This window comes from Rosa rugosa, chromosome 7 (genome assembly GCF_958449725.1).
Source record: "Rosa rugosa chromosome 7, drRosRugo1.1, whole genome shotgun sequence".
Taxonomy (NCBI): domain Eukaryota; kingdom Viridiplantae; phylum Streptophyta; class Magnoliopsida; order Rosales; family Rosaceae; genus Rosa; species Rosa rugosa.
The window spans coordinates 21034063-21047659 of NC_084826.1; the positions used below are offsets into that span (position 1 = coordinate 21034063).

The 13597-nt window shown below is 36.7% G+C and overlaps 2 protein-coding genes across 2 annotated transcripts; both read left to right on the forward strand.

Annotated features, from left to right (window-relative positions):
* Positions 1 to 2595: 2595 nt before the first annotated feature.
* On the forward strand, positions 2596 to 10188 carry LOC133723028 (uncharacterized). The gene is made up of 12 exons (XM_062149864.1): positions 2596 to 2988; positions 3108 to 3171; positions 3285 to 3343; positions 4019 to 4534; positions 4638 to 4744; positions 4862 to 4934; positions 5071 to 5215; positions 6019 to 6219; positions 6417 to 6575; positions 6670 to 7682; positions 7780 to 7963; positions 8054 to 10188. Exons 7-12 carry the CDS (start codon positions 5134 to 5136, stop codon positions 10186 to 10188), a joined length of 3774 nt encoding a protein of 1257 aa, XP_062005848.1. The 5' UTR covers positions 2596 to 2988; positions 3108 to 3171; positions 3285 to 3343; positions 4019 to 4534; positions 4638 to 4744; positions 4862 to 4934; positions 5071 to 5133.
* A 1938-nt stretch (positions 10189 to 12126) lies between these two features.
* LOC133723029 (uncharacterized) lies at positions 12127 to 13150 on the forward strand. The gene is made up of 2 exons (XM_062149865.1): positions 12127 to 12778; positions 13089 to 13150. Exons 1-2 carry the CDS (start codon positions 12127 to 12129, stop codon positions 13148 to 13150), a joined length of 714 nt encoding a protein of 237 aa, XP_062005849.1.
* Positions 13151 to 13597: the final 447 nt, after the last annotated feature.

The window sequence follows — 13597 nt, forward strand, 5'->3', positions numbered from 1 at the left end:
TGTCAATTATGAAAATCACAAAAAAATAGAATAATCAGCCTCTCTATTCTACAAAGCTCCAGCAACATCATCATACCAATTCTAAACACTCAATTATGAAAAGCAGAACCAATAACTATTCTTCTAACACAAGTTTGAGGACAATAAACATAGAGTTAGTGAAAATCATGAATCTAAGGCTGCTGACCCTCAGAAACTAAAGCTCATACAATTCATTTTGCACTATTGAGTCACAAAACTCATCATTTTCCATCAGAACAAGCAAATCTCAGAAACTAAGGCTACTGACCCTCAGAAACTAAAGCTCATACAATTCATTTTGTACTATTGAGTCACAAAACTCATCATTTTCCATCAGAACAAGCAAATCTCAGAAAATAAAGCTACTGACCCTCAGAAACTAAAGTAATGATCTTTAGAGGGTTCATAAAATCATAGATCTCACATATTGCAGCATTTTAATGCTACTGACTCTTAATAATCATAGATTGCACATATTGCAAGCATTTTAATGGTACTGACTCTCAATAAGCTCATACAATTCATCATCAGTCACATAACATCAAGTTTCGCTGCCTAGCGACTCATCTTAATTGATACTGACCTCGCTTTTTGGTGGATTTGCAAGCTTCGCCGCGTTCTTTGCCGGTAGATTTGCAGGCCAAAACCAAAAAATATCTTCTCTGTCTAGCTTCACCGTCTTGCTTCGCCGCATCGCTTCTCCGATCTCTTCGCTGCCTCGCTTATCCGCCTAGCTTCACCGCGTCGCTTCTCCCCCTCGCTTCTCCGATCACTTCGCCGCATCGCTTCTCCGATCTCTTCGCTGCCTCGCTTATCCGCCTAGCTTCACCGCGTCGCTTCTCCCCCTCGCTTCTCCGATCACTTCGCCGCCTAGCTTCACTGTCTTGCTGCGCCGCCTTGCTTCTCCGATCGCTTTGCTGCCTCGCTTCTCCGCCTAGCTTCTCCGCCTCGCTTCTCCGATCACTTCGCCGCCTTGCTTCTCCTCCTAGCTTTGCTGTGTCACTTCTCGGGGCGCTTCACCGCCTAGCTTCGTCGGTGAGCTTCTCAGATCTAGAGAGGATTTTGATTTTGGGATGGTTTTGATTTTGGGAGAAATGGCTAATATTGGTGTTAATGGCATGTTGCGTAATTTCTTTAAACTTTGAGTACTCTTTCTCTCATCAGGTTTCAATGGGCTAACAGCCCGCTAATACTTTTGGCCGCACGGGCTTCCGGAACACGGAGCCTGCTCTTGGTAAATATATGTGATTATTTGTAGTTATTGGTAAAAAGCTCATTTTACAAGTGGGTGAACGACACTCCGTTTTGACTCCATCAAATGAAAAATAAAAGATGGGTAAAATTCTCTTATGATACTTGAAGGGTGCGGTTATTGTCACCCTATCATTTTCTTAGATACCATACGAACGCTTAAATTATTAAAATATTATATTATCCAAGTGCAAAATGACTAATAATAAAATTTAACAATTCCCTCAAGAATTGGCTTAATTATATAAGATAAGATATATTATATGTGCTCCAACACACAATTTCACTCAAGGGAGCTTCTATTCATACCTCTAAAATTGGCATTTGGACATCATTTTTTTTTTCAAGTGATAGTTGACTTTGTCAACTCATGTCAAATTACCAATAAAGACATAAAAGAGAGAGAATTTTTTTTTTTTTCCCTTTTAGAGGTATGAAGTCAACTTATCCTCATGCCATTTTTTTCCCTTTTGTTTTTGTTATGGTCTTCATCCTTACCAAGCAGCGGAGAAATCAACAGACCAGTTCCTTACTTTGCAGTTCCTCGAGTCAATTTCGGATATGCAATATTCTCTAACCAAAACACCAACAAACCACTTTCTCTTAAAATCATACTCATCCATTGGAGCATACTGTTCCCATCGAGCAAATATATGAAACGAGGGAATCTTAGGAAGTTGAAGAAATGAACTGCTCTTGGTCTCTAAAGATGCATATGCCTACATAGTACAACAATAAGAAAGGGGGGGGGGGGGGGGGGCTATCAATTGAAAGTTTTTTTTTTTTCCCAGCTTAGTTGTATCAAGAGTAAAATAATATTGTGAAATGTTCAAAAATTGATGGAGGTATATGAATAGAACACTCTAAAAAAAAGAGTTTTATTGATATTATTGGATGATGGGTATTATGGGAAAATTAGGGAGGTGTAGATAGCATATTGGTTATTTGTAAAAGTAAGTTGGAGGTCTATTGACGAAGTGGTGTTAGCTCAGTGGTTAGAGCACCCACTACCTATGTACGAAGTCATGGGTTCGAGTCATCATGACGGCAGGAGTGAAACCCTTTGATCATAAAAAAAGTTGGAGGTCTATTAAGTGGGGAGGTCTAAATATCAATTTTAGAGGTAGGAGTTATCCCCTTCCCTGAATCTTTATTAATTAAGCCAATTCTCTACCAGAATGGTTAAATTTTTGAACTACCTGTAATACCCACGGTTTATTAAAACTCTAAAAAATTATAAATACTGTCCAAAGGGTATGATGGTAATCTTGACAATAAAATAAAGGGAAGCAGCAGAATCCTCGGCAGAGAAGAGAAGGAAAAAAAAATCCCAACAATTCTGCGGCAAAAGAGAGGGGAGAGAGAGAGAGAGAGAACAAAGACGCAGTCGCGCACGATCTCCAGACTAGAGAAGAACTGCCGGGCCACGATCTCAACACAAACGGATGCACAAGACGACGTGGGAGAAAATCGGTGTACAAATGGATGCATCAGGACTCATCCCTCTTCCAATTTACAGTTCATACGAAAATAGGAAACACAGAAAGAAAGAAGAGCAGAGCACAATCAAAGCCAGGAGGAGGAGAAAGAGAAAGAAACAAATCGGGTGACGGTTTGCAGACTTGCTAATTGCCATTGGGTCATTTCAGATTTTGGGTTTTGTTTTGCTCAAGTAGAAGACGAATCCACTCTTGCAGACTTGATAATTCCCATTGGGTAATTTTCAAATTTCGTTTTTCATTGATTTTCAGATTCAATTTGTCATGCTTTTCGGGTTTTCTGTAATCCAATCCACGGGTTTGAATTATAATATCAAAGTATGTTCTGCCATCAAGGATTTGAACCCAGGAGGATAGGTTTGGTCCCTGCCGAATTGTCCAGTTATTTGGGTTCTAAGAGGTAGTATTTGTTTGATAAAACTGATGTGAGCATCCCTTTTTCCTTTTTTCTTTTTTGTCTTCATCAATAAATTATGTGGATGCCTTCTGAATCACATGTTTTATAAATCACAGATCTTGCTTATGCTTCTCTCCAGTTGATGGTGTCTCATAAAACGAAAGTGAATGACAAGGTAATTCTATAATCACTCCAAGATTAATATGCTGATCTGTGTGCGAATTCTTTTTAGCTATAATGATGTTTGAAGTTTTGTATCATTCCATAATTTATTTATTTTTTAATCTTTTTCAATCTTTTCCCAAAGGAAATTACCTGCTCGGAATTTAGGTTTTCCTTTAATCTGCCCCCTAATCACATTTTTACTTCTCTTGCTTTAGGCTGTCTAAGTGAAACTCATTGATGACCTTTATTTCTCTTGAACGCGTAAATTGCTTGGAAATATAGTTATAGGATGGGCAGCAAGTAACAAATATGCTGAAAGTAACCTCTTTGTATCCTCTCTGCACATTTGGCAAAACTTTTCCGTTAAAATTTCAAGTCAAGTACGTTTGTTCAAAACATATATGACAATTGGTGTGTGCATCAATTGTTTTTTTTTTCCTCTGTGTTTTTGAGTGGGATTTTTTGGTTGTGATTTGAAGACTTTTTTTTTTCCTTCTTCTTCTGAGAATTGCTGAGAAATGTTAATACTTTGGTCACCTATCATATTGAACAAGACTTTGAGGTTATTACCTGATTTCTAGAGTCTGTCCATCTTTCTAATTTTTCTTTCTCAATTTTGTTGTTATCACTAAAATAAAATAAATGTTATGTTCACTATATACGTACGAACTAATTGCTTCTGCAGATTAGAGAGACGAAGGAACCAAGAAATTGAAGACAAAAAGGAAGAGCATAAACTGACATGGTGATGAATCAAGCTCCCATTCTTCTTCTTTCTTCCTGTTTGTTTGTTTTTTTTTTATTGGTTTTTTTAATTAGGCTCTTTGGCTTAGGTTTTTTGTTGGATTTAGTAAGATAGACCACTAAGAAGGGAAGTTGTCTAGACAACTGTGCTCACTTATGGTCAGATGGCATGCAAACTGTGTTCTTTTTATTGCTGAATTCTCATATAGCAATTACAATTACCAAAATCATGCAACACCATATGAATCTTATAATCTGTAATATCATATCCATTTGTTTGGTGAATCTCTAATAGATGTTGGGTGTTGTTATTGTACTAACCGTGTTTATAAGTTCATGCCTTCTGTGTATTAAAATTCTTCTTTTAAATATATTTACTTTTGGTTTGTGAGGAAAGACAACTCATAGGGGTAGAACTGAAAGCAGATCGATAAGGACCTGTTGATCCATATTCAAGGTATGCTTTGCTTTAGGGTTTGTCACTCCATATATATATTTCTGTTTTTTTTTTTTTTTCCTTTCGTTTTTCTGATGCTTCGATAATCATGGGTTACTTGCAGCATGTATGTATGCATGCCAGATTGGACAGTAGATATAAAATCATGGTCAGCAAGCAAAACTGAAAGCAGATCGCTAAGGACCTATAACCTATTGATCTATATTCAAGGTTTGCTTTTGATCTTTGTTTTGGTGTTTGTGGATCCATTTATATGTTTGTATTTTGTTCTCTTTTTCTGATGCTTCAGCATTCACTTCACTTGCAACATATATATATGAATGGCAGCTTGGACACTACAGATAAAATCATGACCAGCAAGCAAAACTAATACAGAAGGACCTGTTCATCTATATTCAAGGTATCTCAATTATTTAATTATGCCCCAGGTCATTTTTAGAATCCTAATATTATTAAGATCCTTTGCTCCATTTTTGTCATGTGTCGATTTTTCTATTTGATTAAGCATTTATTATAGTGTACGTCTTTTCATGCAGTAAACACCAAAAGACTGGGCAACTCGACGGTTAAATCAGGTCCTGTTGGGTTCACATACCACTATGTCTGACTCAGGTTCACATACTAGACCGAGTCAGGTTCACAGAGACGAATCAGGGGCAACCCAGACTGTGGATGCTTCAAGTACGTACTGGCCTAAATGGCTAATACTGAAACTAGCATAAAATTACTAGAGGAGCTGTAGCTATGTTTTGATGCGGTGTTACCGTAACACACCGTTACCACTCGATCATTTAATTGTTTAAAAGCAAGTAAGGTGTTGATGACAATGGACCAGTAGATTGTCTTTGGTCGTGGGTAGAGTAACCATATATCTAAATATGTTGTTCAGAATGATTTATCATTTCATTCGCCGCAAGTAAGCATGAGTTTGAAAAAGACATTTTCATTGCAACCTGTGATGATATGATTAATTTCATCAGTAATGCAATTCTTTATAAATCAGTGAATCATATCTTTTGTCTATGAGTTGTAAATAGAGATGGCTAGAAAAGAACAATTAAGGTATATTACCAATTGATAGTAGTTTGCATGGATAGTACACGTATACCAAACTATATAGCAGTTTTCTCCACCAGACCCAACAATGGGTTAAACTTAGTAGGGAGACTGAAATTGAATTTGTTTTCTGAAATTAGCAATTAGAAACTTTTCTATTTTCAAACTAAGATCGAAAAAAAAAAAAAAACTATTATAATACAAAATAAAAATAAAAATGTCAGGTATCAGCACAATTCAAACTAAAGAAAATAACATGTCATAAAAAAAAAAAACTAAAGAAAATAACATAATATGAAAATTAATAATTTACTTTCAACCCTTTTTGCTAAAGATCTTTTTGTTATATTCCACTGAAAAGTATAGAAAGAGAGATGAACAGAGCAACACATTTGGAAAAATATTAATATTTTATTATATTTTTATAGGAACAGACACGACACAAATGGATCATAGAGAGCGTGCACGTGCTAGCCATCAAGAATGGCGACAATCGATGAGTTCTACACAACATGAAGCCTATTTGGCGCGGCGGCGAGCTCATGCTCGGGGAAAGCGACTAGCCGTGGAAAATGTAAGTGACCATGGACAAGAGGCGGGCCCAAGTAATAGGAATAGGCTAGCTCCAGGTACTTTTGTATTGCTTAACTATGCCACTGTTACGAGTTTTTATTTTTATTTTTTTCTCTTAATACTTACAAGCTACATCGCTAGACTTTACAGTTACACGATGTATGGATATGTGTATTAATAACATGAAACAAAAATTCTAAACTTAATAGTTGGAATTAAAATAATTGACAATTGCTTATTATTATGTTAATAGTACACTCCGACAACGAGAGCATAAGTTCAAGAGTTTCATCCTATTCCCAAAACCATGACCAAGATGCTACAAGGGTGCGCTTGACCCACATAAGACAATTAGCCCGTTCGACTACGTCTCGACCGAGCAATGTGGTTATTCAGAATTCTATGCCTTACGGTAAGCTTACCAAATATTTATATCCAACCCATTCACATAAGTGAATTTTTATTAGGTTTTTTTGCTAAAATTGTATATTTTCACTTATAAATAGAGATGCCTAATGTCACAATGAATAATCACGATGAGGACCACAATAACAACGAGCATATGATGAATAATCATGAGGATCAGAACAACAACACTGAGCTAGAGAATAACCAACAGGATCAGCGCAGCAGCAGTGTTGACCCAGTGCGGCGTACAAGGAGAGCAGTAGTAAATTACAACTGCGCTAGAGATTTTAATGAGGGATGGGGTGTCCCATTTTGTCGATTGCCTGCACTAAGAACATGTCCATACTGCAATGCACGGTTATTTCATCGAGAGACCTTCAATTTGTGTTGTTCGAAAGGAAATATTGTTCTGCCTCTAATACCCTCTCTGCCAGAGATGATCCAGCTCTTTTCTGACCAAACAGATGCGGGTAGAAAATTCAGACAAAATATCCAAGCCTATAATAATGTGTTTGCGTTCACTTCAATGGGTGTGCATGTTGATGAATCCATTAATCTTCAAGGTCGTGGAATTTATACTTTTCGTGCACAGGGTTCTATATATCATAAGATTGGTGGACTTTTACCAAGTGAAGGGGCGAGACCACGATATCTACAAGCTTACATATATGACACCGAGCATGAACTTGACAATCGATTGTCTGAAAGTGTAGTTTTAGACAGGGCACTGGTTGAAAAGATACAACAGATATTGAATCACTATAATCCATTTGTCCATCAATTTCGAAGCCTCGGACAGCGCCAAGACTTGCCCAATTGCAGGCTCATCATAAGAGAGCAGCCTTCTAATCAACGTCAGTATTGTTTACCATCTGCATCACAAGTTGCTGCTATTATAGTAGGAGGGGGCGACATCAATCCGAATGGAAGAGATTTAGTTGTCCAAACAATTAGTGGAAGACTCTGGAATGTTAAAGACTCGGTCGGATATTACGACCCCATGCAGTATCCTTTGTTATTACCTTATGGAACATATGGGTGGGATATTAATAGTCATGATGAGAATGGAAGACCTATGTCATGTTGCGACTATTATGCATATATGTTACAGGTTAGTACAATTTTTTTCAACTTTAGTTCCTATTACATTAAATGAAAAAAAAAATCATACTTAAACACCTGCTAAATAAAAAAAAATGATTGTGCAGATGCGCCCAGGTGATGAAAATCCTCTACTTCGAGGCGGACGGCTCTTACAACAGTATGTTGTAGATAATTACGTGAAAATTGAATCACAAAAACTCAGATGGCTTCGCAGTAACCAAGATACAATTAGGAAAGAATTTTATCAAGGACTTCAAGACTCTTTTATTGCAGGGGAAAACAATGCAGGTAAGAATTAATATTTTACTTTCACCTATATATCAGATATGTAAGTTTTTCAATTGTAGAAATATTTAATATAGATTCACATTTTCTTAGGTAACGTCGGTCATAGGACAATTCTGCCATCATCATTTGTTGGAAGTCCACGTGATATGTACCAACGGTACCAAGATGCGATGGCTTTGGTTCAAAAGTATGGCAGACCAGATTTGTTTATCACTATGACATGTAACCCGAATTGGGAAGAAATTAAAAGTGAGCTACTCCCTGGACAAACATCACAAGATCGTCCAGATTTAGAGGTCAGGGTATTTCGTTCAAAACTTGAGCAACTAAAAGAAGACATCATCACCAAAGGGGTATTGGGAAGAGTTATTGCTCATGCTTTCGTCGTTGAATTTCAGAAACGGGGCCTACCACATGTACACATGCTGATCATGTTGGATGAAAATGATAAGCTTAATAACCCTGAAGATTATGACCGCATTGTTAGAGCAGAAATACCAGATAAAGATGAAGAGCCTCAACTTTATGATTTGGTGTTGAAACATATGATTCACGGTCCATGTGGAACCTTAAACCAACAGTCTTCAGGTATGAAAAATGGGAGATGCAATAAAAGTTATCCAAAATCATTTGCAAATTTCACTGTGCAAGGAAACGATGCATATCCTATATATCGAAGACGAGCAAGTCGCTTACCAGTCCCTCTACGTAGATCTGGAGAAACAATGGTGGATAATAGTTGGGTTGTTCCTTATAACCCGTGGTTGTTGCTACGGTATGATTGTCACATCAATGTTGAAATATGTGGAAGCATAAAGAGTGTCAAATACTTATATAAGTATGTCTACAAAGGTCCTGATAGAGTTGCAGTTCAAGTGCAATCTGACCCGGAGTTCGATGAAATAAGACAATTTGTCGATGCAAGGTGGGTTTGTGCACCAGAGGCTTTATGGAGGATATTTAAATTTGTAATGAACAGAATATATCCAACAGTCGACAGATTACAAATACATCTTCCAAACATGCAACAAATCAGATTCAATGCAAATGAGACTGTAGAAGACATTCTAGCAGATGAGCATGCACAGAAGTCTATGCTTACTGAATATTTCACCATGAACCGTATGGATCCGGAAGCAAGACGATATCTGTATCGAGAATTCCCTCAATACTATAGGTGGGATAGTAAGCACAAAGCTTGGGTGAAAAGAAGGAACAACTACAAGGTAATTGGAAGAATATACAGTGTTTCACCCTCCGAAGGTGAGAAATTTTACCTACGTGTCCTTCTCAATCATATAAGAGGACCGAGATCATTTCGTGATTTGCTTACTATTAATGGAGTTCTGCAAACTACTTTTAAGGAAGCGGTAGAGAAACGAGGTTTGCTAGAAGATGACAATAGCATCCAACAATGTCTATTAGAGACCTCTGCAATTAGAATGCCATCAGCTTTGAGAAGATTATTCGTCACAATTTTGGTGTATAGTCAACCAACTGGTGTTCGAAGATTGTGGGATGAATTTTATCCTTTCATGATTGAAGATTATTCTTCTTCAAGTGATATTGTAGATATTTTTGTCAGAAACAGGTTACTTCGAGATCTAAACAGAATGCTAGAACAATTTAATAAGGGCACTGGAGAATTTGATCTGCCTGAAATGACAAGTGAGCCAGAAGATAGTCTAGGAATACCGAGATGTATTGAAGACGAAATTTCTATAAATATCCCGCAAGAAGATATTGATGCAATTGACCACCTTAACAACGACCAAATGATTGCATTCAACACTATAATGGCCGCAGTTGAGGGAAGAGAAAGTGCATTATTTTTTATCGATGGTCCTGGAGGTACTGGGAAGACATACTTATATCGTGCATTGCTAGCAAAGTTGAGAAGAATGAATCATATAGTCTTAGCCACAGCATCATCTGGAATTGCTGCAAATTTATTGCCCGGCGGGAGGACAGCTCACTCTAGATTCAAGATTCCACTCAATGTAGATGCATCATCCATGTGTTCCATAAGTAAACAGTCTGCTCTAGCACGACTGGTACAAGATTCCACTGCAATTATTTGGGATGAGGCACCTATGACGCATCGACATGTGTTTGAAGCACTTGATCGAACATTTCGAGACATAATGGATGTCGAATTACCGTTTGGTGGAAAGAAAATGATTTTTGGGGGAGATTTTCGTCAAGTTCTGATAGAAGCATTTTAATGTGATATTTTAATAGTTAATTCCTCACATTTTGCTTAGTTAATTCCTTAACGAATCGATTTTTAATTCAATTTTTATTTTTAGGTACATTGGAGTAGATGATGATGAAATAAGTGTTAGGTCCATAAAATGATGGAGAAAAATGGAAATGCACTAAAAAGGTCAACTTTACACATTTTCCTACTCCGGCTAGGAGAAACCAAGCCAAGCAAGGAAGAAGGAGCGACCACCTGACCAAATGAACTTCAAATGAGCTGAAACCTTCCAGATCCATTCTAGACATCCTAAGAAACATTTCTTATGAAGAGTGCAAGAGCCAAAAAGAAGTGGAAGGCCTTCAAACAGTCAGCCCAATGTTCTGCAGAAGCAAAACTGGAAAACTGGACCTGTAAGGAGTCCAGCAGAAATTCCGGCCCAAACACATGGAGATAAATTCTGAAAATTTTACAGAATGATCTACACTCATGATGGATCATTTCATATGAAGAAGTCACGGGCAAAATCTGAAGTCTTGGTGGAGAATTAATTGAAGGAAAAATGAGTAGAAAGTGACTCAAACCTAACAAATTCCATTAGTGTTTAAATATTCAAACCTAATAAATTCCATTAATGTTTAAATGCTCAAACCTAACATATCATCATTTGTTTAAATCCAAATAGTTTTGCTTGGTAGCCTATAAATAGAGGCTACAACAAAGAAGAAAGACATTCCTTCATCCATTCCATTTTCTTTGTCTCTCCATTTCCTTTCCATTTTCCTTTCCATCCTCTAGTTTCAAGTTTAGTCATCTCCACGAGTTCAAGCAAGGCCAAAGAAGAAGAAGAGAAGCCGTGAGCACTTCCATCCATAGCCATCCTTGAAGCTTGCTTTCGAGTTTCAAGAATCCACAACGTGAATCATCCATCTCATCTTCATCCACGGTGTAATCCTATTCTCCTTTGTAACCTTTGCTTTGAATTTCGTTGGTTATGAACTAGTTGACATATATGTTTGAACAAAGTATTATTTCTGGAATTTTTATGATTAATTGAGAATTTTCAGATTCATATATTGTGATTCGAGAGTTGCTTATGTGGGTTTGTTTAATTAAATTTGCGTTATAGATAACTTTTGTATTTTAATCTTATGTGGTTGCAAACACTTAGGGTTTCGATATGAATGGTGCTAGGTTTAAGAACGTGAAATCGACTTTTCGTTTTGTGTAAACTTGAATCAAAGTAGTAAAGGTTTTGTACAAAGATCGAATTTAATTAAAGAGAATTGCAATTAGGTGGACTTTTCCATACTAAGTTGTACACTTGAGTTGATAGCCTTTCTCTATGTGTAATGCGTTAAACATGACATGATTGACTAGCTTTCTAGGGTTTGATTGCATGTTTGATAGGATTAATCTAGGTGCTTTCGCTTAGGTTAATTAGCATTGAAAAGTAAAAAATGGGAATTCATTTGCTTTCGAATGTTTCACATGATCAACTCCTTTCTCATGACTTAGATGAACAATATTAGGGTTTGAATCAATTTTAATCATAAGTTTCGGTTTTGATCTTTGTTCCTTCATTCCATTCGTATTTTTATGTTTTTGCATTTTAATTGTTTTTGTTAACTTAGTTTCATTTTCGAAAAAACCAAAAACAAAATCCCCCCTTTTCGTGTAAAATGTTTATATTTTGTGAATACATTTGTGAATATTATACTTTGTTTTAATTTTAATTGTTTAATTGTTTGACAATGACAGGTGTACCCTCAATCCCCGGAATAGAACGATCCCTATTTGCTTATACTACTAACGATCTTTTCAGGGTTAAATTATGCGCTTGCTTTGAGCGTATCAAGTTCTCCCTGTTATTCCGAAAGGAACAAAGTCTGAACTCATTCAAGCCTCCATTGTGAAAGCAACATTTTGGGCACAAACAAAGATATTGAGATTGAGACAGAATATGAGATCCATAAATGACCACCAATTTGCAGAATTTCTACTTCGTGTTGGCGATGAGAGTGAACAAGTCATTAACGACGAAATGATGAGATTACCAGAATGCATGGTGGTTCCATGGGAAAGTGACCAATCTATCAATCAAATTATTGATGAAGTTTTCCCCAATTTGGGTGATCATGTAAATGATGCAAGATACATGGTGGACAGAGCATTGATTACTCCTATAAACGATGATGTGGACGTGTTGAATGAAAAGATAATCAATATGTTTCCAGGTGAAGAAATTACATTGTACTCATTCGACTCTGTTGAAGATGACATGAGAAATTTGTACCAACCAGAGTTTCTGAACTCAATAACCGCAGGTGGGCTGCCACCCCACAAGTTAACTTTGAAAGTAGGTGCTCCAATCATGCTTTTAAGGAATATTGACCCTAAATTGGGATTGTGTAACGGTACTAGATTGTTGTGTCGTGGTTCGTTCCAAAATCTGATTGATGCTGAGATACTAACAGGACAGTTTGCTGGGACTAGAGTTTTTCTACCTAGAATTCCTTTGAAAAGTGCAGAAAATGCTGGGCTACCATTTCAACTAACAAGAAAGCAATTTCCAGTCAAACTGAGCTTCTCTTTGACCATAAACAAATCTCAAGGTCAGACTATCCCACATGTAGGTGTTTACCTACCAGATCATATTTTTAGTCATGGACAATTATATGTTGCATTGTCGAGAGGAGTATCAGAGTCAACCACAAAAGTTCTGGTTAAAAAAGGATCTATAGTTGGTGAAGATGGTGTATTTACGAAGAATGTCGTATTTAAAGAAGTTTTGCTTCATTCAAACACAAATGATCGATCGTCTTCATAGGTACATCAACATTTTTATTGATTAGAAACATACATATTTGATTGAATTTTTTTATATTACAATCTGTAACTTTGTGTAATTTTTTCTATTTGTAGGAATGGTTGAGACAGAAGCTTTAGGAGATGTGTTTCCATATTTTCATGTGGTTGGTGCATGAAAAAAATCAATAAAAATGAACACTTCTTATCTCAGTAAACTTATTTTGAAAGAGTGGAACAAAAAGAAGCATGCACAGTATGTGCTCTTAAGCTCCGTTTCTTTTCCTTTAAGTATGTTTTTATTATGTGGTGGTTAACCATTTCCAATAATAATTAGACTTAAAGGCGGGATGACATATCCTCCTACTGGATTCCAAGCATTAAAAATTGTATATACCAATGCATATTTTTGTACAAAGTTTTATGTTTTTCACTAAAAGTGAGGTAATATGCAACACAGTTATATTGCACTTATGAGTAACATTTTAAACATGCGTAGCAAGAGAGAAATGACAATACGCACGCGCGAGCGCGGGCGCGTGCAGGAAGGCTAGTAATAATAAAAAGAAAAAAGAAAAACTTATTCCCCTTCCGGACAAGTCCACAAAGCCCATTTTCTTGGAGAC

What these genes read in the sequence shown, in the direction of transcription:
- LOC133723028 (XM_062149864.1), top strand. Translation starts at nt 5,134, where the DNA reads ATGTCTGACTCAGGTTCACATACTAGACCGAGTCAGGTTCACAGAGAC. An exon ending in TAGGAATAGGCTAGCTCCAG is followed by an intron (nt 6,220 to 6,416) that starts GTACTTTTGTAT and finishes TTATGTTAATAG; the next exon opens with TACACTCCGACAACGAGAGC. An exon ending in TGCAGGGGAAAACAATGCAG is followed by an intron (nt 7,964 to 8,053) that starts GTAAGAATTAAT and finishes ACATTTTCTTAG; the next exon opens with GTAACGTCGGTCATAGGACA.
- LOC133723029 (XM_062149865.1), top strand. Translation starts at nt 12,127, where the DNA reads ATGAGATCCATAAATGACCACCAATTTGCAGAATTTCTACTTCGTGTT. An exon ending in GACCATAAACAAATCTCAAG is followed by an intron (nt 12,779 to 13,088) that starts GTCAGACTATCC and finishes TTCTATTTGTAG; the next exon opens with GAATGGTTGAGACAGAAGCT.